Raw genomic sequence first — 27,117 nt, 5'->3', positions numbered from 1 at the left:
TAATATTTTGCTTACTGGTGAAAGACTGGATGTTTTCCTGCTAAGATCAGGAAAGAGGCAGGGATGCCTTTTCACTTCTATTCACCATTGAACTGGAGATTCTAGTCAGTCTAATAAGCAGTAACTCTCCATTCCACTCTAATCTACTTTCTGTCTCTCTGAATCTGCCTATTCTGGGTACTTCATGTAAGTGGAAACGTATAATATTTGTCTTTTTGTGTCTGGCTTCTTTACTTAGCATAATGTCTTTTAAGGCTTATCTGTGTTATAGTGTATATCACAACTTTGTTCCTTTTTGTGGCTGAATAATATTCCATTGTATGTATATACCACATTTTGTTTATCCATTCATCCACTGATGAGTATTTGGGTCGTTTCCACCTTGTGGCTATTGTGAATAATGCTGCTATGAACATGTGTTTATTGACCCTTTATATGTCTTCTTTAGAGCAATGTCTGTTCAAGGCCTTTGCCCATTTTTGAATTGAACTGTTTGTTCTTTCTGTTGTTATTGAGTTGTGGGAGTTCTGGATATTAAACTCTTACCAGGTATATGATTTGCAAATATTTTCTTCCATTCTGTGGATTCTCTTTTCACTCTCTTGATAATGTCCTTTGGTACACAAAAGTTTTTACTTTTGATGAAATCTAACTTAACTGTTTTTACTTTTTAATGCCTGTGCTTTGTATCACTAAAGAAATCATTGCCTAATCCGAAGTCATGAAGATTTTTAACTATATTTTCTTCTAAGAGTTTTACAGTTTTAACTCTTTAATTTTAGATCTTTTATTCATTTTCAGTTGCTGTTTTTGTATTTGGTGTAAAGTGAGGATCCAGCCTCATTCTTTTCCGTCCAGATACAGCTTTCCCAGCACCATTTGTTGAAAGCACTCCCCTTTCTCCATTGAACGGTCTTGGCATCCTTGTTGAAAACAAATTTACCATATATATGAGAGTTTATTTCTGGGCCGTCTGTTCTATTGCATTGGTTTAGGTGTATATCCTTATGCCAGTATCACAATGGTTTGATTACTGTAACTTTATCGTCAGTCTTGGAAATGTGAGTCCTCCAACTTTGTTCTCCTTTGTCAAGATTTTTTTACTATTTAGGGTGCCTGAGTTCCCATGTGAATTTAGAATGGACTTTTTATTTCTATTAAAAAAAATGCCATTGAGATACACTCAATTGTTTCTTAAAGAGATTTAAATAGTAAGGGGGAAAATGTCTATTAATTTACCCATGAAGCTCCCATTTTCAGTTCCCTTCATTCCTTTGGGTAGATCCAGATTTCTGAGTGATATTATTTTCCTTCTCCCTAAAGGACTTCCTTTAACTTTTACTGTAGTACACACGCTGGTAGTTAATTCAGCTTTTGTATTTTTGAAAAAGTCTGTATTTCACCTTCAATTTTGAAGATATTTTAACTGGATATAGAATTCTAAGTTAACAAGTTTTTTGTTTTGTTTTGCTTTGTTTTTCTTTTAGTGTTTTAAAGATGTTGCTCCACTGTCTTCTTATCTGAAGTCTGATCTGATTCTTATTTTGTTCCCCTGTACATATTATGTCTTTTCTTTTCTCTGATTGATTTTAAGATTTTTTCATTTTAATGTTAGTTTTTTACAATTTGGTTATGATGTGCCTTGGTGTAGCTTTCTTCATGTGTAATTTGCCTGATGTTCATTTACATTCTTGGATCTATGGCTTTATAGTTTTCATCAAATTCAAACAATTTGGGGCCATTATTTTTTAAAATAATTTTTCTCCCCCTCTCCCCTGCACCCTATTTCCAGACTCCAATTGCACTTATATTAGATTGCCAAAAGTTACCTCACAGATAACTTTTCCAATTTCCTATGTTGCTTGGCTCCAAAATGAAATCTTTTGGTTCCAGCTGGGCCTCTAGGTTACCAAGATAGATAATCTACCTGTTAGGTTCCAGGTTACCTCACCATTTACAGTGCTGATTTTTAATTTCCTCTTTAGTTTTGGTACCCAGGAATTGTTCTTTGTTCTTTCTTTCTCACAGGCTGAGTAATACTCTTTAACATTTTTGCCACATTTTATCTACTATCTCTAAGTATTTATATTGAAAGAATTTCACATTATCTTGGTCCACATCTCCTTAGGGACAGACCAGGACCATTTCCCTGTTTTCAAGGTCATACTTATTAAGGCAAAGAACAGTGTGTACACTCTAACCCAGGCATTCAGAAGAGCAAACAAATACCGTGCGTATATATGTATGTGTGTATTTGTGTATGCAATTGGTTATTACTCGAAACAAGCCTAACCACTATATAGCTTGCTTCAATTTGATAATGTGAAATTTTGCATTAGTCCTTTGAGAATTAACTGATGATTACTAATTTTAAACACTACTGAGAAGTAACAAGTTATACTTAAATCCCATATCTGGTTAAATTCCTCTTTTAGGAACCATTTGATAGCTCATAAAATGTTTTCATTATTTTTAATGGGTTATAGAGAAATTAATTCAATGGCCATTGTTTCAAAGATGTAAAACTATACCAAGCAACCCAGAGTGCCACAGTCGGAAAAAAAGCACAGGCTTTTTTTCGGGAGAGAAAGACTTGGTTTGAGTTCTAATTCCAGCACTTCTTAACAAGTCATTTTACTACTCAGAATAGGGAAAATATGCTTAAATAAAAAACTATTAGTCTGAAGGATACTTAGAGGTTCCAGAACTTCAGGTATAAAACTGTTGAGCAGTGTTAATTCCACTCATTCATCTACCAAATATTTATTGAATGCTTGCCATATATTAGATAGTAGACTAGATGCTATAGGAGATACAGAGTCCTTTCCATTTTGGGAACTCACAGCTCAGGTAGGGAGTGGTGAGACAAATGTACAGATGAGTGTAGCATAAAGCAGTGTGAGAGCAATGACAAGTATGCTACAGATGAAAGGCTCCAGTGGATATTGTCACTTAGTTCTGAGCAATCCAGCTTCTGTCTTTGCTGTAACAAGGAGTATTTTCATACCAAGTGGCCCAAGCCATAGCCCAGGCAGCACCTGAAACCTGTTCCTGAACCTCATCATCCAGCTGTTCTCCCTCCACACAATCAACAATGTATTTCTCATCATTTTGATGTGTCCTCTAAGATTTAGCAAGGGGAACCTCCACAAGGACAGTATTTGTAGAACACAGGAGAAATTCCAAGAGGCACATCTACAGTTTATGAGAACAAATTTATACATGAACTATTAACCACAGCACCTGGAATTTTCTTAAAAGTCTCATCATATAGAATAATATGGGGGGAAATGCTAAACAGTGTTCTCTAAATCCCCAACTTGGAAATGACTGTGAATAGGACAGTGGAGAGGCAAATATAAAAACTACAAGACAGAACAGAAGAAATGATAGCCATTTACATGCAACTACCAAACACCTAAGAAGCTATAACCATGATAAGTTTAGGGAAGGTCATCCTCAGCAACACTTCAGTCTGCAGTGGTCAGGGAGAGCTGTGGATAAGGGAAGAAGCATTGGATTGCCAAGGGAGAGGAGAGAAAAATGTTGGGAGACCTGGACTCAGTTCTGCCACTGACTTAATGGTCTTGTGTAAATTATTTCCCCTCATATGATTTCAGTTTTTTCATCTGTATACTGGCTTTGCTGGACATGTTGATCTTTTATATTTCTAAATGTATATGAAAAGCTGGTAGGATTTTAAGTGATAGAGCCAATGGAAAAAGAAGTTTTCCAGGTGGAGAGAGTGACATTACTTAAGGAACAAAAGGAAAATAACACAAAACTTAAATACTGAACTCTTCAATCAATCAGTAGACTCCATAAAATAATGAGGTGTTCCAAGCATGATTATCTACATTTACCTCTATTAAACTGTGGCCTGCTACTGTATCCCCACTGCTAGTGTGATGTCTAAAGTAAAATTGGTGCTTAATGAATATTTGTGAGAAGGAAAGGAGGGAGGAGATATAGGAGAGAGAAAAGTGGGGAGAGAAGGAAGCAAGTTAGCTTCAGGAAGTCCTCTCACAACAGGTGCCACATTTTGTGGCAGGGATCCCTGTATATAATGGCCTTCCATATCTGCAACAATCTGTTTTAAAACAGAGCTGTTTACTTAGAATGCTTTTATTATAAACTATATTTGTGCTCAGAGAGCGCTTCCAGCTGTGGTAGCTTTGAAGGTCCCTTTGTTGTGTGTACCTAGTTTCATAACAGGTCATTTCTGCCCAGCCCGTCAATTTCATTGACTCAGATGGGACTGCTTTGTGAATGAGTTATATCATTTTCCTTAATTTTTACTGTAGACAATAAATGTTTTATGCCTGGAAAGATAGTTCATTTATTCAACAGATGCTTATTAAACACCTCCCAAAAGCTAGGCATTGTGTGAAAAACTTGGAATACAGAGGTATGTAGTATAGACAAGATCCCTGCCTTTATGATGCTTACAGTGTCATGGGGGACTCTCACATTAAATAAGTAATCATATGATAATTAATACAATTGTGATAAATAACAGAATGTTACAAGAGAAATCTAACTAATTTGAAGGAGTGGAGTCAGGAAAGTATGTTACAATTAAAATTCTAAACATCTTAAATATTTCCCTACTTGAAATATAACAAAATAAGATTACTCCCATAGGTTGTTTGATAGTATTCGGAATATCTAAATTTAGAAAAATAGACCTATTCAGAGAGGCATAGAATCCTTACAGATTCAATTCTTTAATTTAATAAATGACTGAAAAGGGAGACACTGTTTACCCAAGAACACACTGCTTGCTACTAGCAGGGCTAGGGCTTGAACACAGGTCTACTAATCTTCTCATTACCTTTCCTTGTTGACATAAAAAAATAAAGACATTATGCATCAAATATAGATCAGCCATGGCCAAATGAACTATTAAGTGTCCACTCTGTACAAGTTTGTATATTGAGTGGGGGAGGGTGTTTACAGAGTAAATGCAAATACACATATAAACAGAAATATACAGAATATGTCCTATCAGGCTGATTGTATCTGGTCATAGTAAAGCTGTAGTATGTAGACCAAAGTAGGAAATACCTCGTTGGAATCAGTGAAAATATCATTAAAGGAATATGCTTCTATCTCTTTAAAATAAAAATGCCAACGGCTAAGTACAAGTCTCCAAGTAGAAGTTTTTAAAACCTGTTTTTATTCATGTGTAGTATTACATGATATGCAAATTATACTGACTACTTCGCAGCCTAAGTGGTCTCTCAGGTTAAACATTATTCCTGATATTTTGTTCCAACAAATAATTTCCCTGGCATACTCTTTCATCATACATGGTATAGCAGTTAGCTTCAGGCCAGCAACATCTAATTCTTCCTAATTTTTATTTGGAAGATTAGGAATCAATGAAATGTTACTGTTTATACCAGAGATTGTGGAATTAACGGAATCATTGAAACCAAAAGGAGTTTGAGGCTTCAGGGAGAAGGCCAATCTTGAATAGATATCAGAGGGAGCATCTAATACAATGCTGAGCATATACTCAGCCTGAATAAGCTTATATTGGATTGAGGAGACAAAAAGAATTGTTAAACTATATAAAATTTTCATAGGTTAAAACTAGTCAAATATTGGTGACTTTATTATGATTCAGCCTGTTGTGCAAAATGACCAAAAAGGGAACTTATACTCTGATGTCAACAGGTGTGGGTATTTATTAAATTTAAGTACATGTATATTGGCTGTACTCCAGAATTTAATAAATAAGAAATTCTGGTCGTTGAATTAACTTTTAATTTCATATGAAATCACAATTTAAATGTAGGCAGATGGCATAATCACTTCAGACACTAAAAATATTCCAAAAGATCTTCAATTTAGATAACTTCTACATCATCCACACTTCATAAGTGTGAATGTTGTGGGGAAGTACTTATTTGACAACCAAGCTTTAGTGGTATGATGTGGACTAAAGTTAAACAGGGTATTTTGCTTTCAGCCTCTTTCTGTGCTGACCAGATTACTTCCTAGTCCTTTACTCTCTCCCAGCCCTTAGTCCCAGTGCTAATAATCTCCAAGTTTATCTTAGAAAAATCAAGAGAAGGGAACTAATCACTGAAAATGAACTAAATGTCAGATACTTTGCTAGATACTTTATATATCATTGTATTGAATTCTCATAACAACCCTGTGAGACAAATATTTTTTTTCACAGTTGAGGAAATTGAGACCTAAAGAGAGTAAATAACTTGGCCAAGGTCACACAATTTGTAAGTGGTAGAGCTGGGCTTCAAACATTCTTATTTTCATTATCTACTGTGCTACTCACCTTATTATTTGTTAGCTTATTTATACCATACACTTTAAAAGTGCCTTGTTTAATTATAATAAATTTACACAGGAGAAAGACAAGGGGATTATCATTGTCTTTTTCTTTGAAAACGGTAATGTGGTAAAATGCATTTGAATATTTTCCTTTCTTTTAAGGACGAGCGAGAAGCCAGAGAAAATGTGAAGAGAGAACAAGATGAGGCCTATCGCCTTTCACTTGAGGCTGACAGAGCAAAGGTAGGTTTGGTCAAGGGACTTCTGGGATAAAGAACTCAATCCTAAATAGTCTTTCATTATTTAAGTGCCAGCGCTTTAATCATTTTGAAACCTAAGAGATTTGGGTTTGCAGTGGAGAAAGCTAGATTCAATTAACAGAAAGAATATAATTCTACCTCTGGTTCTTAAAGCACGGTTCATTTTGACAAGGTAAATTTTTTCAAGAATCATGAGAAATGAAAATAAAAATGGGCCTAGTATTGTTTTTTAATCAGTCTGTGGTAAAATCTAGCAATGTTTAAAAAGCCCTTTAGGTGATTTTACTGTGCAGTCAGGGTTGAGAACCACTGACTTATTTAATGCCTCTTGAGTACCTGCTTCTGCACTGGGCATTGAAGGAGAGGAAAATGAAGAAGCCACACTTTCTGCCTTCAAAAGAAGGCTCGCATTGTGGTAGAGAGTAGATTCAGTCAAGAGCGCAGATAGCTGGAACACTTAGACTAGGATCCTAAAGGTCAAAAGGGCAGCACTGAGCTCGGTGAGAGTTCAGTGAACAGGATTTTCAGTGAAAAGTTTTTTCCAGCTTTTTTGGAGAGCCAAGAAATGGAATGTGCTAAGGAGGGTTTCATAGAAGAGATTGTATATTCAAACTGGGTGGAGAAAGAGGGGTAGGAGAGAAAGTAATATATGCTAGCCTTCACAGGGCCAGAAAGCATGGTTTCATGACAGAGGCTGATGTGAACAGAGTTTGATATTTGGGTACAGGAGAGGTAGCAGAAAAGACCAGAAAGAAAGACCAAAGAAAGGTTCTGAAGGTTCTTTTATTTTTCTTTCTTTCTCTCTCTTTTTTTTTTTAAGTAGGCCATTGTTTATTAAGTGTTGGATTTCCTTCTCTTTTATCAACAGAGGGAAGCTCATGAGAGAGAGATGGCAGAACAGTTTCGTTTGGAACAGATTCGCAAAGAACAAGAAGAGGAACGTGAGGTAGGGCATAATGTTTAGAAAAGTTACTCAAGTGCTAGGTCTATTTCCATTGCATTTGATACTAAGGATGTTAATATTTCTTAGAACTTACTTCTTCCCATTTTTCCCAGACTTTATTTTAGTATGGAAGACTAATCTTGTTTTAGAAGATCATTCCTGATCTGTTGTGTTGAACTCTTAGAAAACTAGACCTTGTACTCGTTTCATGGCTCTCTATTCTTTTCATTTCCTCTCCCCTTTCTTTCCTACAGATACTCCCATCCTTCCTAAATATTGTCTCACCCAAAAAACACAAAGAATGTATTTTCTCCCCTTTTCCCAGGCTTCGCTTTACCCACCAAAAGATACTGTGAATTACTTCTGCAACATCTTGCACTGGGCCCCTATATATGAGAAATCCAATTAGCTTGGCTGATTTTTTTTCCACCCTGAGTTCATGTCATGTCTATAACAATATAGAGAATTTTTTTGACTACTTAGTATGTGCCCAAAATCTGTTAGGAAGTAGGAATACAGATGTGGGTCCTCTGCTTCAGGAGTTCATAGTCTTGTAAAAATAGAATTACATACTATATGTAAAAGTTATTATAGAGATTTACCCAAAGTGTAAATCTCTGTAATAGAGATAAAGAGAAGGGGTGTCAAATGACTTCCTAGGATGGCTCACAAAAAAGGGCTTTTAGAACTTTTTTCTAGACATGAGATCAATGGCAAAATTCACTTATAAAAAGAGGAAGCCATCTAACAAGTAATAGAAAGACCTGGAGGGCCCTAACTTGAGCTGAGGAAATCTCCAATAGTCATCATTCTTGGTCAGAGGATGCCATCTCGTAACTTATCCAACAAATTTTTTTAATTGAAGTATAGTTGATGTGCAGTGTTGTACAGCAAAGTATACAGCTCGCTCGCTCTCCCTCTCTCCCGTTCTCTCCCTCTTCCCCTCTCTTCCTCTCTCTCTCTCTTTACACACACACACACACATTCTTTTTCAAATTCTATTCCATTATAGGTATTTACAAGGTATCAAATATACTTCCCTGTGCTATACAGTAAATTCTTGTTGTTTGTTTTATGTATAGGGTGTATCCATTAATCCCATACTCCTGATTTATCCCTCCTCACCTCTTCCCCCATTTGGTAACCATAATATTTGTCTTTCTCAGTCTGACTTACTTCACTTAGTATGATCATCTCTAGGTCCATCCATGTTGTTGCAAATGGCAATATTTCATTCTTTTTTTATGGCCTAGTAATATTCCATTGTATATACATAGCACATCTTCTTCATCCACTCATCTGATGATAGACAGGTTGCTTCCATGCCTTGGCTGTTGTAAATAATGCTGCTGTGAACATTGGGGTGCATGTATCTTTTCAAATTAGTTTTCGTCTTTTCCAGATATATGCCCAGTAGTGGGATTGCTGGGTCATATGGTAGTGCCAGTTTTAGTTTTTTAAGGAACCTCCATACTATTTTCCACAGTGGCTGCACCAATTTACATTCCTACCAACAGTGTAGGAGGGTTCCCTTTTCTTTACACCCTCTCCAGTATCAACAAATGATTTTTGAACAAGAACTATGCTAGGCACTGAAAGAGAAACAAAGGATAGTAAGACATTTTCTGCCTGCAAGAAGAGTTTATATCTTGTAGGGAAGATACATGTCTACAAGTAACAGCAAATCAAGGAAAAACATGCTAAATAACATAAGAGAAATGAAAGCAAAATACTTAGAGTTCGGGGGCAAAGTAAAAGTCTTCACAGCTTTTGGAATCAGACAACTCTGTAGAAGCAGTGAAATTTGAGCCAGATCTTGAGAGATGTGTAAGATTTCACTGTTTGGAAATCAGAATTTATTCATGTTCAAACAGTTACTGAGTGCCTAACACATATGTACAAAATGCTATACCTGACAAATTCTAGTCTCTGTCCACGCTGAGGATTCTCAATAATGGAAGGTAGAAAATATTTTGTTGAACATCTTCTGTATATCAAATACTCTGCTAGCTGCTGTACCTATGCTTACTCATTGACCATTAAAACAAGCTACAAGGGTAGAGATTTCTCTTTACAAGTGAGAAAACTGAAGTTCATTGACAGGTTATACATAAAAACAGGAACAGCTGAGATTCTCACCTAGGTCTTTATGACTATGTACCAAGCTCATGCTCTTTTGCTTACTCCATCCCTGTACAAGACCATATATCTTTGTATGTGGCTGCAGGAATCATGTATGCAGAGTTTAACAAATGTTTAGATAAGAAATTTGTTACTGTACTTTTAGGCTGTTTCAAGAAATATAGTTTTAAAAATTAGGACTTTCACTCTCTCATGCACTATTTCACAAATCTTCTCTCTCTTTCTCTTAGTAGTATGTCTTCAACATATACTTACTAAGTGTCAGGTATACACAAATAACTGCATGTTCTGGAACTAGAGCTTGGTAACATATGTACTTTCTTCTGATGATTTACCTTATTTACCCTGGGCTAAAATTTTCTCTCTTTCCAAATATAGATAAAGCTTGTCCTTTCATAGAGAACCCCATAAATATCCTTTAGCAAACCTCAGTATATATGTTCCAGCTGTAAACATGTATGAGGACAGGGCACGGGGGAGAAAGGATAAGTCATACTTTACAGCTAGTGCTAGTCATTACCTGCACTTGTCCATTGATATGCTCCTAGAAACAAGTTCAGGTAATGCTATATTCTCTATCCTCTCACCTAGAGAGTCACATTAAAGGCTCTTATAAATCCCACCATGGAGAAACTATTTATCTTCTGTTTATCTTATTTTGATTCAGTCCTATCCAGACTTATTTGTCCCTTTTTTTTTATAGAGCACTAATTAACATATTTCAGCACACTATCATATAACAAATGACTCTTTGGGAAAAGCTGGTATTGTGCAACCTCTGAAGAAACTGAGACCCAGAGAGATTATACAGTTTGCCTGTGATCACCAAACTGGTTGGACACATAACCTGGACTAGAAGCCAGGTCACCTGACTTTTCACAGTAACACTGCCTCCCCTTCTAACCAGAAATCCTAACCCATAGTATTGCATTGAGAAACAAAAGTGGTTTTATTATTTTCATTGTCTCTAGTATTTCAAATCCTTTTGAAAAATGAAGTATTGAATAGTCAAATCACCTTGGTTGCAGGAAAATTCCTTCATTTTGCTATGTGATAAGTATTGCAGTAAAATCTAGGAATGTATTTTGATCTGGTCCTTGGCCATGATAAGGGGAAAGTTTATAAGACTAAAGAAATGACAACGAAAATTTCTATTTTGCAAATTTATATATCTACCTATTCTTTCCAAAATGAGTTTCAAGTAACTTACATAAATACGTGCAATTCAAATGGATTAAAAACAAAAGAAAAGGTATAGAAATCAGGACAAGATCAAATAAAGGAAGGTAAAACGAAAGGTAGGATTAATATGTTGACAACAGGTTATCCAGCACAGGCACCAAATGCATGTGACTGGGTTGTGTACATTTGCCACAGAATTTTTTATACGCCCCTCTTGGGCTAAAACAAAGGAAAATATGATTGTTTACAAGTTTCACTCTGTAACATCAGAGAAAGGCTGATGTTACAGTCTCTGAAAAGGTTCCCAGATTTTTCAAGCACAAAGACCTTAGAGCAGTGTTTCCTGTGGTTCCTGTTCAAGAGGAAGCTGCACAGTATGGTGAATACTGTCTTCAGCTATATCCAGTAGCTGTAATAGAAATAGCAAGTCATGTATAACAGCTTCTTACAACTTTCTATAATTTAAAGTCATAAGGCCAGAGCACAATTTAGTGAAAGCCTCTCTGCAAAGGCCCAAACAATACGTTTTTCTGATAGTCCAGTTTAAAGGATGGATTTTATAGTAACTAAAGAAATGTATGAATTACGTATTTTTAAAGGAATCCTTCCTGAATATTGTTTTTTGCCACTGAGTTTGAGGTAAGTAGAGAGGTTTCAGCAGAGATTTTTGATGCCCAAGGCTTTTAATCAGTCAATATTTAGCAAATATTTGTGGTTTTTTTAATTAATTAATTTTGGCTGTGCTGGGTCTTAGTTGTGGCATGCAGGATCTTTGTTGCGGTATGAGGAATCTTCAGTTGCAGCATGTGAATTCTTAGTTGCAGCATGCATGCAGGATCTTAGTTCCCCAACCAGGGATCGAACCCGGGTCCCCTGCATTGGGAGTGTGGAGTCTTACCCACTGGACCACCAGGGAAGTCCCACAGCAAATATTTGTTAATCTCCTTCTATGTAAAAATCAATAAATCGGGTACTGTGGTTACTATATAGTATGTGTGAGAGAGCTTCTGCCCTTAAGGAGCTCACTGTTTAATACAGAGCAGTAGATGAATACAAAATAATTACAGGAAAAGATACCAGCTTCTGACTAGGAAGGCCAAGGAAGACTTCCCAGAGGGAGGAATCTTTGGAGGGTTGATTAGACATTGAATCGATGAATAGATGGGTGGTTGGATGAATGGCAAAAAGTATGGGCTTGGTAATCATGAACAAGGGAAGAAAGGCACAGAGCTTCCTTGGAACACTATATGGACAAATTTAGAACATAGTCTTAATTATTAGAGCTAAGGCTAAAAGGCCAGGTTTTGGAGAATCATGGATAGGAGAGAATGGGCACAAAGCTATTCCTTTTTGCTGCTGATTTCCTCAAACAGAAAACTTAAAAGTTATGTTTTTGCCTATGTATCCAGAGTTGGTTCCTTTCGCATCTTGATGCCTCTTCAAGTAGAAAATCCTAAGCAGCATTAAAGACCATTAAATGAGAGAACAGAAGAGCATGGAGTTAGAAACATTGATACTTCTCTTCAGTTCTCTGATTTAATCTTCATAACCGTCCTCCAAAATGGATAAGGGAGATAGTATCATTACCATCTTACAGACAAAGAAGGTAAGATCATAGCAGGATGAAAAAGCCTATTTTTAAATTCTTACCTAACATTGGTCTGGTAAAAGCAGAACCAGAGCTCCTATCCAGTATTCTTTCTACCTATTATCCCACAAAGGAAGAATGAAGGCAGCACCATGAATAGGTTATTAAACTAAAACTGATTTTTATAATTTGTGTTTTCATCTTATGTAGGTTGCTTCTTATCACATAGATAACACCACTACACTGGGCCATAATGTAATCATCCTTGCCGTCAGCATGTCACTATCTATTCAGCAATGAATAGGCCCCAAACTCTGTGCTGAGCACTTTACAGACATTATCTTATTGATTCTCTGTAACAATTTAATATGGTAGGTGTCAGTCTATAAATACACCTGATCATAATTATAGAGACCATATATCCAAAGTTTCTTAGGTAGTTCCAATTTGGAGTATTCTGCTGCTAGCCTCATACACCATTAAAATAGACTAGAAATTTCAGTCTCGTAGTACCCAACTCACTACCTACAGCCTGTTTTTCATATCCAAAAGCACCCCAAAAATCATGTATCTGAATTTTAGTTTACAAAATGTGATAATTTGCCTTGATTTACTTTATCCAGCAGTGAGGCTGTATTTTTAGTAAGCTATTCATACCCTCTAGATGAATGATTGGTTGCCAGGAGCAGAGAATGGCTACAGGATTGGGTCAGACCAACTGTTCCCATATGAGATCCATTATACTCCTTTGATGATCTCATTTAGTATCATGACTTTAAATACTGTCTATACGTTTGGCTCCTAAATTTATGTCTCCAGCTCTTCCCATTCCGTGAACTCCAGACTTAAATATGTAATTGCAGTCATCTCCACTTAGATGTCTAATAGCCATCACAAACTTACGTCTTAAACTGAATAACTGATCTTACCCTCCCCACCCAAATCTCACCTTCCACAGTCTTCCCTATCATAATAAGTGGAAAATCTTTCTAGTTGTTTGAGCCAAAAACCTTGGAATCACCCTTGACTTCTCTCTTTCATATCCATGTTTAATGAGCAAATTTTAGTGACTTTACCTTCAAAATATATGTAGAACTTGGGACTGCCCTGGTAGTCCAGTGGCTAAGACTGCACTCCCAATGCAGGGAGCCCAGGTTCCATCCCTGGTCAGGAAACTAGATTGCATATGCCACAGCTAAGAGTTCACATGCTGCAATGAATATCCTGCATGCTGCAGCTAAGACCCTGTGCAGCCAAATAAATAAATAAATATTTAAAAAGAATATATATATATATAACTCAAACACTTCTCACTAACTCCACCACTACTACCCTCATCTAAGCAACCATTTTCTGTTACCTGGATTACTTTAGTAGCCTCCCAACTTGACTCCATGCCTCCATTTTGCCTTTCCTATATGTCTTTTGATAAATTCTTTTTAGAACAATTGACACATCATGTCACTTCAAAAATCTGCAGTGTCTTCATATTTCAAAATAAAAGCTAAAATCTTTACAGTGATTCCTTTGCAGGAAAATCAAAATCTTTGCAGGATTTTTTTTCCTTTTTTAGAACTTGACAAACTGATTCTAAAATTTATATGAAAAGGCAATAGAATTGAAATAGCCAAAAAAAATTTTTGAAAAAAAAAGAACAAAGTTGGAGTATTTATACTACTAGAGTTCAAGACAATATAATCAAGACAGTGTGGGAATTGCCAAAAGGATTGTCCCATATATCAGTGAAACAGAACAAAAAGTCCAGAAATAGACCCACACATATATGGTCAATTGATTTTTGGCAAAAGTGTAAAGACAATTTAATGGAGAAAGGATGGTCTTTTCAACAAATGATGCTGCAAACTAATGGATATCCATATGTAAAATAAAATTGAAAACAAAACAGTAAAAACACTTCCAATTCATATCTTGCATCACATGCAAAAATTAACTCAAAATTGGTCATAAACCTAAATGTAAAACTTAAAACTATTAAAGTCCTAGAAGAAAACATAGGAGAAAATCTTCATGGTCTTGAGTTAGGCAAAGATTTCTTAGTTCTAACACCAAAAGCACATCACAAAATAACAAATATCTAAATTAGACTTCATCAAAGTTAAGAACTTCTACTGTTCAAAAGATATGGTTAAGAAATTGAAAAGGCAAGCCACAGACTGAGAGAAAATCACCTATCTAATGTCCAGAATATATAATGAATTCTCAAAACTCAATAATAATAAAAAAAGCTCTAGTTTAAAAATGGGCAAAATATTTGAAAAGACACTTCACCAGAGAAGCTATACACAGAGGCAAGTAAGCACATGAAAAGATGCTCAACATTATTAGTCATTAGGGAAATGTAAATTAAAACCACAATGGATACACACCGATTAGAATAGCTTTTTAAAAGAAAAATGGTCAATACCAAGTACTGGCAAAGTTGAAGAGCAACTGGAACTCTCATGTATTAATGATGGGAATCATTAATGATAGCACATCCACCTTGGAAAATAATTTGGCATTTTCTTAAAAAGTTAAACATACACATAGCATATGACCCAGCAGTCCACCTAGGTATTATACAAGTGAAATGAAAGTAACAATAAAATGTATTTTCACACAAAAGTCTGTACCCAAATGTTTATAATGGCTTTATTTGTAGTCATGCCAAACTGGATAAAACTCGTGTCCCTCAACTGGAGGAGTAATCAAACTGTAGTGTATCTATACAATGGAATACCAATCAGCAATAAATAAGAGTGAACTACTGATATATTTAACAACATGGATGAGTCTCAAATGCATTACACTAAATGAAGGAAGACATTTATATGACATTTATAATTAAATTTATATAACATTCTGGAAAAGGCAAAACCAGGGACAAAAAAAAGAGGTGGCCTGGGGATAGAGGAATTTGGGGGCGGGGGGTGGGGGGGAGTGATAGAACTGTTCTTTATCTTGATTGGTGATGATGGTTAGACAAATGTATGCATTTATCAAAACTCACAGAATTATTCATTTAAAAGGATGAATTTTACTGTGTATAAATTATACCTAAGTTTTAAAATGGGGGAAAAAAAATCATTAAGTGGGCTATTCAAGGCATATATGATCTAATCACTCCTCTCCTGTGCTTCCTCTTTGACTTCAGCTCCTCCCTCTTTCCCCCAATCATTCTGCTCCAGCCACATTGGCTGCCTTACTATTCTTCAGTCAAGCCAGACACCAGGGCTTAACATTTACTGTGACTTCTGCCTATAATACTCTCTCAGATCTAAATGTGACTCCCTCTCTCCTTTAGGCCTTTACTCACAGAGGCCTACAGCATTTGTATTGAGGTTTACAGTGTTTAAAATTGTACCCTCCCTCTACCAATACTCCCTCCACTTTTCTCCATAGAAAAGTGACAAACTGTGTTTTCTTGTGTGACACATCACTGTGTGTCAGCAATGCCTGACACATAGGAAGTGCTCAGTAAGAATTCGTGGAATTAATGAAGGTTGGCTTTAGCCTGTTTCACACTCTGCTTCAGCCAGCCTGTAAAATGTTATTTGGTGGGTACTCATAGCCACCTAGAAGATATTGTGCATGGGCATTTATTTATGTTTGCGTGTGTGGGTGTAAATTAAGCCAGTCTTTGATCCTTATTGTAAAACATTGGTGTACATGTATCTTATCCTTCCTATTTAAAAGATATAATTGTATAGAAACAACCTTTGCTGGGTATCTATCTTCACTGCTTAATTTCACTTCAAAAGTCCTTATTTCTCATCCCTCAGATGTGAATGCTTTGCATATTCATTTGGCTTTAGTGAAACAAAAAGCCCAAGATCAGTTCATATTCCTAACTTATACTAGGTTTCCTTGTTTTGTTACAAACCTAAAATAATGCAAATAAAAGACTGTATTTGTTGAGCAAACCAAATTGAAGTTTAACAATGGTGTTTACTATGACTGCTATTCAAATGTAGGTGTCCTTTGTGCCATTGTTTTACCAGTGTTTACTTATATGAGGCCTTTGCTTTCAGCAGGTTGAAACTGAGCTACTGATGTATTTTTGTTCTTTTTTGCCATAAAACTTGGGTATTCAGATCGCAAGGTTGCCCTAATATCTCTTCATTGTTTTCCACATTGGATCATTGGTGAGGGATATCTGAGGTCTGTTTTCCTTCTGGGGAAAAGCCGTGGAGACTGGGTGCATTGAAGAGCAGACATTGTCTGCACAGTGAGTGGGGTAATGAGCTACTGTTGTTTGTCTATAGTATAATTGGTTGAGTTAAGACAATAATGTAGCATCTGTTGTTATACTATGCAGGGAAATGTCAAAATAGAAAGCAAGCAGACAGGTGGATTAAAGGAAGAACAGGAGGAGAAACCAGGAAATACCACATTAAGTTCTGATTTAAAGTAGGTGCAAAGGGAATAATGATAGTGATAACACCACCAACAGTGACTGTCATCTGTTGAGCCCAGTGTTACAGCATGAAGTTCAGTGCTGGGCACTTCTCACTAATGTTAGTGCTGACCATGTGTAAGCACTTGCTAAGTGTTTTATAAACATGACTGCATTTTATACAAGAACTTTTGTGAGGAAGATATTATCAGCCCTGTTAAATAAGGTAACTGAAGTTCATAAAGACTGTCATATGCCTCATGGCCAGGATTTGAACCTCTGGCTGTCATACCCAAAGCCTGTATCCTAACCATATGTTACATTTAATGTAAAGATTAAAGTTTTTTAAACTGCAGTGTTAAAAGTCAGGATAGTGATTAACTTTAAGGAAGGTAATTCTCAAGAAGGGGGCAAAAGGATTCCCAGAGGCTTGATCAGGTGCTAGTTACACAAGTATGTTCACTTACTGAAAATTTATTAAGCTGTACACTTGAGATATGTGCACTTTTTCATGTATGTTATATTTCAATAAAAACATTAATAAAATAATGACAAAATATGTGACTTTGAACAAAAGATAAAGCTGTGTATAACACTGATTCAAATTTTGTTTTAAAAAGTTCAAAAGTATATTTATATAAAAATATGCATGAAAAATTAATGGAGAAAGTCTGAGGTGATGAAAAGTTTTAGAAATAGATAGTGGTGATGGTAACACAGCATTGTGAATGTACTTAATACCACTAAATTGTTCACTTAAAAATAGTTTAAAAAAATTAATGAGTGTAACACTCAAATGACGGCCGTGCCTATCTCTTAGTGGTGAATCTGGAAATTAATTGTAATGTTTTCTTATTTAATCTGGTTTCTGCGATAAATATATATTACTTTTATAATCAGGAAAAATTTTTTTAATCTCAGAGACACATTTTTAAGGAACTACCAATGTTAGAGAAAAAAAATAGTCAAATGATTCCATTAATAGTGAAGAAAATGTGTATAACCAATCCATAGAGGTAGTTTATCCTACAAACAACTCTTTATTAGCTAGTCCTTACATGACACATATGTGGAAAGTTAATCTGAACAGTTGATGCTGGAGGGAGTCAGCCTCAGAGAAAGGAAACTCAGGATGTTCAGTTCTTGGTTCCTAGAAATAGAAGCCATGATATTCAGACTCTTTTAGCATTTATTGAGCATCTACTATATGCTTATCACCATACTAAGCACTTTTACATGCAGTATTTCTGTTAACATGTCAATTTATTCCTTCTCTTATCAAATATACGTATTGAGCATCTATTTTGTACTATACCCTATACTTGAAATAAAAAGTAAGGCATGTTACCAAATCCTTACAGAGCTTGCAGGCTAGTGGGAAAGCCAGACATTAAACAAATAAGTAATATAGTATAGTGAATGTTATAATAGACATAATTTGAACTTAATTTTGATATACACAGGTTCATCTATTCATTGGATTATTAATATACAACAGTGTTACTAAAATAGTTTAATATTTGAAAATGTTTAGCTGAACTCATTGCTGATCCAGAACACTAATATTAGATGAACTTCCACTCATGATATCCAAAAAAAAGATAAAAGTAACTGGTTTAACTTTCTATTCTTCTGATTTTTGAACTATATTTTTTGTCTTCATTTCAGGGTATCAGTTTCCCCATATAAAAAATGAGAGTGTAGGACTGTTTAGCCAGTGTAAGCCCAAGCAACCATTAACCAAAGCCTATTGTGTCTCAGACACCACATTGGGAACTTTACATATATTGTGTATATAATTCCCATGTTATAATCCCCTATGAAGTAGGTGATATTATCCAGTGCCTCCAGAGGGAAAATGACCTCAGTATCATAGAAAAGACTAGCTTTCTCTATACACTGCAGAAATTTTTAATGCTTTTTTGAAAATACTTAAGTACTTTAGAACCAACAGATTATCCTGAATAACACAGAAAGTAATTTCTTTTACATACCGGAGTCTGAGCAAACTTTGTTCTGCTATTGGTCGTTTTAAATATATTTTAACATGTAATACATTTACATGAATCAGAAGTAAAAAATATAAAAAGCATATTCAGAAAATGCTGTCACTTCTTCCACTCTGTTTCCCCCACCCTCTGTAAGTCCATTTTTGTGTATTTCTTTTTATTTGTTTGTAAGTTTATCAATTTTTCTCCAAAAAAGCAGCCTATTTATTGGTTAACTAGTTACATTTTTCTTTTTTTTTTCTAATGCATTACTTTATGCTTTTAGTTTTATTATTTTCTTCTTAGCTTACTTCCCATTTGTTTTATTGGGGTTTTTGTTTCCTCCTAGTTTTTTAAGTCTAACTCTTAATTAACTTATTTTTAATCTTTCCTTTTTAATGATATAAGAATTGTAAGGCTATGAATTTCCCCTGAGCACTGCTTTAAATGAATCCCAGAGATTCCAATATGAATATGAAATTTCAACAGCCATTGTTTTCTAGATATTCTCTAGTTTTCATTTACCTAAGAGTTGTTTAAGAGTTTTTTGTTGTTGTTTTCTCCAAAGGGAGTGACACCAACTTTGAAAATTGTGTTGTGATGTTAGAGAACATATATCCAATTTCTCTCACATTAATTGCGGGAAATTTTTGTTTTTCCTATTGATGAAAATTGGGACCATGGAGATGTGAAAGTAACCAGGAACACAATATAACTGTGCAGCTGAGCATGCCAATACCAGGCTTACTTGTCTAAGGAACTTCCCACAGTGCTAGGAACAAAAAGATTTTAGTGAATTTCTGCCATGGGCAGGGACATCAGAGACCTTTAACCTCCTTCCACTGGAGTATCTTAAATATGAAACAACGTAATACTAGGTTTATAACTAGAGCCCAACTCTAGCCATGAAATCTCTGAACAGTTTACCCTACTTGTTTGAGTCTCTGCCATCTCTAGGTCCAGAAATCTGGACTTGGCCAAATCGCACAGCAATTTAGTGGCATGGCTGGAACTAGGACCATAGTCTCCCACCGCCAGTAAACCTGATATTTTAATTTCTTTACATTCCTTTCCATTTTTTATTGTAGCAAAATATGTATATAACAAAAATTTGCCTTTTTAGCCATTTTTAAATATAATTAAGTGGCATGAATTACATTCACAGTGTGGCAACTGCCACCACTATTTCCAAAAATCTTCATCACCCCAAGCAGAATCTTCCCTCCATTTCGTTGTTAATATATTATGCAGAATTCTACAAAGCCTTCAGCCTTTCTACTTGGGAAATGTGTGTTCTTTCTTTCAGGCGGTCACGCACGCTCTCCTCTTCCCCACCCCACACCCCCATCTCTCCCTCACCCTTTCTCTCTCTCCCTCCCTCTCTCCTTCTTTCTCTCCAACACCCCATCTCTCTCTCTCCACCCAACCATCTGTGTGTGTGCGTGCATGCATGCACACGTCTTTTGCAAATGCTTCTAATAGCCTTAATTCATACCCTAGAAAGGAAGCAATTGGGTATTTTATACCTATTTCCTCAATCACAAATACCTGAGCCCTTCAGCAGAAAATAAATTACCTTTCTTTTCCATGTAATTACCTATCAATTTAATGTGTCCTCAAGGTGGGATTTATTTTAATTAATTGCTTATTGGGCTAATATTAAGAAAATGGAAAACACGTGATTCTATTGTTCAAGCATTAGGCTTAGTTAATAAATGGGCAGTAACTTTTTGATGAGTTTCTAGAAAGCAGCAGGGTTTTTCTAGTCTCTCCTTCCCCTACCCTCCACAGTTCCATGTATCAACAGTTTGACACCTGGTTTTTGCCTTCTTTAGGCCATCAGGCTCTCCTTAGAGCAGGCCTTGCCTCCAGAGCCAGAGGAGGAAAATGCTGAGCCTGTGAGCAAACTGCGGATCCGGACCCCCAGTGGCGAGTTCCTCGAGCGGCGTTTCCTGGCCAGCAATAAGCTCCAGATCGTCTTTGATTTTGTAGCTTCCAAAGGATTTCCATGGGATGAATTCAAGTTACTGAGTACCTTTCCTAGGAGAGATGTAAGTTTGCATGCCTATCTTGGGAAGTGTGTCCAGATGGGAGATAGCCCATCAGTAGGGCTGGATAAAGTAGGCCAAGAAAAATACCATGGCACAACTTACCACGAGACCACACACTCAGGAGTCCTTTTTTGTTCTGCTCACCATTCTCTCCTCAGCCTTTGGAGAAGGCCAGCAGACATGTGCCTGGTAGCCTAGGTAAAAATTAGGTACTAGATCTTTCTTCCTTCCTAGCTATTTCCCCTATTCCAGCACTCATACAGGCCTTCCCAAGATCTCATCTCTGTATACCTTAGGGTAGATCTGAGAATTACATGCTTAAAGGCTTAACAGTCAAATCAGGGTCAATGATTATAGGTTCACCATGAACAAGTCATGCTAAGCCAAGAGTATTTTCTGATTTGATAGTTCTTACTAGCCTGGGAAGTCAGGGAAGGTGACCTGTATTCACTGTATCAGTATTACAACAAGGCTTTTGATAGTCTCTCATAGTATTCTGGGGAAAAGTAGAGAGATGTAAATCGACAGGTAGATTCATTGCTGATTAAATGAATGTGTCCAGAAACTATTGACTAAGAGACTGCCCTCTCCCTGGAGGGAAACAAGAAGCTCTATATTTAATTCTTTATTACTCACCATACTTATTGGCAACTTAAATGAAGACATTATCAAATTTATGGATTATGAAAAATAAGATTCAAGAAACCCTTAAAATGTGAAACAATAGGCAAAAAAGAACCTAGAAAAATTTTACAAAAATATATAGGCATAAAAAGAGATGCCTGCATAGGCTTAGAAAACCAATTGCTTAAGTTTAGGATGGAAAAGTTATCCTTTAGTAGAGGTTAGTGTAGTTGAATTAAGCAGAATATACATTAATGATGTGATGTGACTGCCAACAAAAAGCCAGCTGCATTTTTAGAGATGTAATCCCAACAAGAGAATAACAAGTCCTAGTCAACTCTGTATGAAGATAAACTACCCGAGTAGTCCTTAGACTCAGTGCTGAAACTCCATGCTGTCGCCTGAAGAAACAGGAGCTTGGGACTTCCATGGTGATCCAGTGGTTAAGACTCTGCTCTCCCAATGCAGGGGGCACAGGTTCGATCCCTGGCCGGGAAACTAAGATCCCACATGCCCCACAGCGCGACCAAAAACAAAACAAAACAGGAGCTTATCTAGAACAGGGCTGATAGAAAGATGAGGGAATTAGAAATCATATCATTTGGGGAATATTTTCCTCTAGAGAAGGAAGGGCCATGGGAGATGTGATTGTTGTCTTCAGCTACTTGAAAGCCTGCCATGAAGAAGAGGGATCTGACTTTGTGCAGCTTCAACGATAAAGTGGGACCAATAAGTTAAAAGTTATTGGGAGGCAAATTTGGCCCAATGTAAGAAAGCTACTTTGTAAGAAAAGAATATTTTATGTTGTGAGGTAGTGATTTTTCTATTTTTGGAGATAACAAAGCACTACTGAATTATCCCTTTTTGATAGTAACGGATGAATATGGAGAAGGAGTCTCCTGGTGTGCCTACTTTATATGAAGATGGGCTTAGACTAGCTTATCTCTACAATACATTTTATTGTTTTTAATTGGGGTATAGTTGCTTTACAATGCTATATTAGTTTCTGTTGTACAACGAAGTGAATCAGCTATATGTAAACATATATCCCCTCCCCCTTGGACCTCCTTCCCACCTCCACCATCCCATCCATCTAGGTCACCACAGAGCACCAAGCTGAGCTCCTTGTACTATACAACAGGTTCCCACTAGCTATCTGTTTTACATATGGCAGAGCACATATGTCAGTCCCAATCTCCCAGTTCATCCTCCTGCCATCCTGTGTCCACATGTCCATTCCCTACATCTGCGTCCTTATTCCTGCCCTGCAAATAGGTTCATCTGTACCATTTTTCTAGATTCCACATACATGCATTAATATACATTTGTTTTACTCTTTCTGACGTACTTCACTCTGTATGACAGACTCTAGGTCCATCCACATCTCTAGAAATGACCAAATTTCATTTCTTTTTATGGCTGAGTAATATTCCATTGTATATGTACCACATCTTCTTTATCCATTCATCTGTGGATGGACATTTAGATTGCTTCCATGACCTAGTTATTGTAAATAGTGATGCAATGAACACTAGGGTCCATGTGTCTTTTTGAATTATGATTTTCTTAGAGTATATGTCCAGTAGTGGGATTGCTAGGTCATATGATAGTTCTATTTTTAGTTTTTTAAAGAACCTCCATACTGTTCTTCATAGTGGCTGTATCAATTTACATTCCTACCAACAGTGCAAGAGGGTTCCCTTTTCTTCACACCCTCTTTAGCATTTATTGTTTGTAGATTTTTTGATGATGGCCATTCTGACCAGTGTGAGGTGATACCTCATTATAGTTTCGATTTGCTTTTCTCTAATAATTGGTCATGTTGAACATATTCGCATGTGCGTCTTAGCCATCTATATGTCTTTTATGGAGAAATGTCTAGGTCTTGTGCCCGTTTTTTCATTGGGTTGTTTATTTTTTTGATATTGAGCTTCATGAGCTGTTTGTATATTTTGGAGATTAACCCCTTGTCAGCTGCTTCGTTTGCAAATGTTTTCTTCCATTCTCAGGGTTTTTCGTGGCGTTTATGGTTTTCTTTGCTGTGCAAAAGCTTTTGAGTTTAATTAGGTCCCATTTGTTTATTTTTGTTTTTATTTCAATTACTCTGAAAGGTGGGTCAAAAAAAGCTCTTGCTGTGATTTATGTCATAAGAGTGTTCTTCTAAGAGTTTTATGGTGTCTGGACTTACAATTTAGGTCTTTCATCCATTTTGAGTTTATTTTTGTGTATGGTGTTAGGGAATGTGCTAGTTTCATTCTTTTACATGTAGTTGTCTAGTTTTCGCAGCACCGCTTATTGAAGAGACTGTCTTTTCTCCATTGTATATTCTTGCCTCCTTTGTAATAAATTAGGTGACCATAGGTGTGTGGGTTTATCTCTGGGCTTTGTATCCTGTACCATTGATCTGTATTTTTGTTTTTGTGCCAGTACCATACTGTCTTGTTTACACTCTTTGTAGTATAGTCTGAAGTCAAGGAGCCTGATTCCTCCAGCTCCATTTCTCTTTCTGAAGATTGCTTTGGTGATTCAGGGTCTTTTGTGTTTCCATACAAATTGTAAACTTTTTTGTTCTAATTCTGTGAAAAATACCATTGGTAATTTGATAGGGATTGCATTGAATCTGTATGTTGCTTTGTGTAGTATAGCATTTTCACAGTATTGATTCTTCCAATCCAAGAACATGGTATGTCCCTCCATCTGTTTGTGTCATCTTTGATTTCTTTCATTAGTGTCTTATAGTTTTCTAAGTACAGGTCTTTCTCCTCCTTAGTTAGGTTTATTCCTAGGTATTTTATTCTTTTTGTTGCAATGGTGAATGGGATTGTTTCCTTAATTTCTCTTTCTGACCTTTCATTTGTAGTGTATAGAAATGCAAGAGATTTCTGTGTATTAATTTTGTATCCTGCAACTTTCCCAGATTCATTGATTAGCTCAAGTAGTTTTCTGGTGGCATCTTTAGGATTTTCTATGTATAGTATCATGTCATCTGCAAACAGTGACAGTTTTACTTCTTTTCCAATTGGATTCTTTTTATTTCTTTTTCTTCTCTGATTACTGTGGGAAGGACTTCCAAAACTATGTTGAATAATTGTAGTGAGAGTGGACATCCTTGTCTTGTTCCTGATCTCAGAGGAAATGCTTTCAGTTTTTCACCATTGAGAATGATGTTTGCTGTGGGTTTGTTGTATATGGCCTTTATTATGTTGAGATAGGTTCCTTCTGTGCCCACCTTCTGAATAGTTTTTATCATAAATGGGTGTTGAATTTTGTCAGAAGCTTTTTCTGCATCTATTGAGTTGATCATGTGGTTTTTATCCTTCAGTTTGTTAATATGATGTATCACATTGATTGATTTGCATATATTGAAAAATCCTTGCATACCTAGGATAAATCCCACTTCAACATGGTGTATGATCCTTTTAATGTGTTGTTGGATTCTGTTTGCTAGTATTTTGTTGAGGATTTTTGCATCTAAATTCATCAGTGATAAGTTCTGTAATTTTCTTTTTTTGTAGTATCTTTGTCTGGTTTTGGTATCAGGGTGATGGCGGCCTCATAGAATGAGTTTGGGAGTGTTCCTTCCTCTGAAATTTTTTGGAAGAGTCTGAGAAGGATGGGTGTTAGATCTTCTCTAAATGTTTGATAGAATTCACCTGTGAAGCCATCTGGTCCTGGGCTTTTGTTTGTTGGAAGATTTTTAATCACAGTTTCAATTTCATTACTTGTGATTGGTCTGTTCATATTTTCGATTTCTTCCTGATTCAGTCTTGGAAGGTTATACCTTTCTAAGAATTTATCCATTTCTTCCAGGTTGTCCATTTTACTGACATATAGTTACTTTTAGTAGTCTCATGATGCTTCTTGTTTCTGTGGTGTCCATTGTAACTTCTCTTTCATTTCTAATTTTATTCATTTGAGTCCTCTCCCTCTTTTTCTTGATAAGTCTTTCTAAAGGTTTATCAATTTTGTTTATCTTCTCAAAGAACCAGCTTTTAGTTTTACCAATTTTTGCTGTTGTTTTCTTTGTTTCTGTTTCATTTATTTCTGCTCTGATCTTTATTATTTCTCTCCGTCTACTAACTTTGGGTTTTGTTTGCTCTTCTTTCTCTAGTTTCTTTAGGTGTAAGGTTAGATTGTTTATTTGGGATTTTTCTTGTTTCTTGAGGTAGGATTGAATTGCTATAAACGTCCCTCTTAGAATTGCTTTTGCTGCATCCCATAGGTTTTGGATCATTGTGTTTTCGTTGCCGTTAGTCTCTAGGTATTTTTTGATTTCCTCTTTGATTTCTTCAGTGACCTCTCGGTTATTTAGTAGCATATTGTTTAGCCTCCATGTGTTTGTGTTTTTTACAGTTTTTTTCCTGTAATTGATTTCTAATCTCATAGCATTGTGGTCGGAAAAGATGCTTGATACAATTTCAATTTTCTTAAATTTACCAAGGTTTGATTTGTGACCCAAAATATCATCTATCCTGGAGAATGTTCTATGTGCACTTGAGAAGAAAGTATAATCTACTGTTTTGGGATGCAATGTCCTATAAATATCAATTAAATCTAGCTGGTCTATTGTGTCATTTAAAGCTTGTGTTTCCTTATTAATTTTCTGTGTGTGTGATCTGTCCATTGGTGTAAGTGGGGCGTTAAAGTCCCCCACTGTAATTGTGTTACTGTCAATTTCCTCTTTTATAGTTGTTAGTATTTGCCTTATGTACTGAGGTGCTCCTGTATTGGGTGCATATATATTTACAATTGCTATATCCTCTTCTTGGATTGATCCCTTGATCATTATGTACTGTCCTTTCTTGTCTCTTGCAACATTTTTTTAAGAACATTTAATGAGATACAGTTAACATACAGTAAACTGCATATATTTAGGGTGTACAATTTGGTATCCCAATCTCCCAATTCATTCACCCCCAACCCTCCTTGCTTTCCCCACTTGGTGTCCATATGTTTGTTCTCTACATCTGTGTCTCTATTCATTTTTTATTTTGAAGTCCATTTTATTTGATATGAGTATTGCTACTCCAGCTTTCTTTTAATTTCCATTTGCATGGAATATCTTTTTCCATCACCTCATTTTCAGTCTGTATGTGTCTCTAGGTGTGAAATGGGTCTCTTGTATACAGCATATATATGGGTCTTGTTTTTGTGTCCATTCAGCCAGTCTGTGTCTTTTGATTGGAGCATTTAGTCCCTTAACATTCAAGGTAATTATCAATATATATGTTCCTATTACCATTTTCTTAATGGTTTTTGTTTTGTTTTTGTAGGTCCTTTTCTTCTCTTGTGTTTCCCACTTAGAGGAGTTCCTTTAGCATTTGTTGTAGGGCTGGTTTGGTGGTGCTGAATTCTCTTAGCTGTTGCTTGTCTGTAAAGCTTTTGATTTCTCCATTGAATCTGAATGAGATCCTTGCTGGGTAGAGTATTTTTGGTTGTAGGTTCTTCCCTTTCATCACTTGAAATATATCATGCCACTCCCTTCTGGCTTGCAGAGTTTCTGCTGAGAAATCAGCTGTTACCCTTATGGGAGTTCCCTTGTATTTATCTTGTTTCCCTTGTTGCTTTTAATAATTTTTCTTTGTCTTTAATTTTTGTCAGTTTGGCTACTGTGTGTCTTGGCATGTTTCTCCTTGGATT

General features: G+C 36.1%; 1 protein-coding gene across 12 annotated transcripts in view; it reads left to right on the top strand.

Moving 5' to 3' along the window:
• FAF1 (Fas associated factor 1) overlaps window positions 1-27,117 on the top strand; it is a 463,179-nt gene that overhangs the window by 400,396 nt on the left and 35,666 nt on the right. For 11 of the 12 annotated variants that reach the window (XR_009049289.1, XM_057710484.1, XM_057710451.1 and 8 more), the window contains 3 exons: window positions 6,466-6,546; window positions 7,432-7,509; window positions 20,638-20,853. Coding sequence is in view for 11 of the 12 variants with exons in the window: in XM_057710484.1 (XP_057566467.1) it covers window positions 6,466-6,546; window positions 7,432-7,509; window positions 20,638-20,853 (375 nt within the window). In the remaining variant the exon portion in view is untranslated. The remainder of the gene's footprint in view (window positions 1-6,465; window positions 6,547-7,431; window positions 7,510-20,637; window positions 20,854-27,117) is intronic. The other variant, XM_057710460.1, reaches the window with a different exon arrangement.

This window comes from Hippopotamus amphibius, chromosome 1 (genome assembly GCF_030028045.1).
Source record: "Hippopotamus amphibius kiboko isolate mHipAmp2 chromosome 1, mHipAmp2.hap2, whole genome shotgun sequence".
Lineage (NCBI taxonomy): Eukaryota > Metazoa > Chordata > Mammalia > Artiodactyla > Hippopotamidae > Hippopotamus > Hippopotamus amphibius.
Note: the sequence above shows the minus strand (reverse complement) of the source record. Positions and strands in the feature narration are given on the sequence as shown.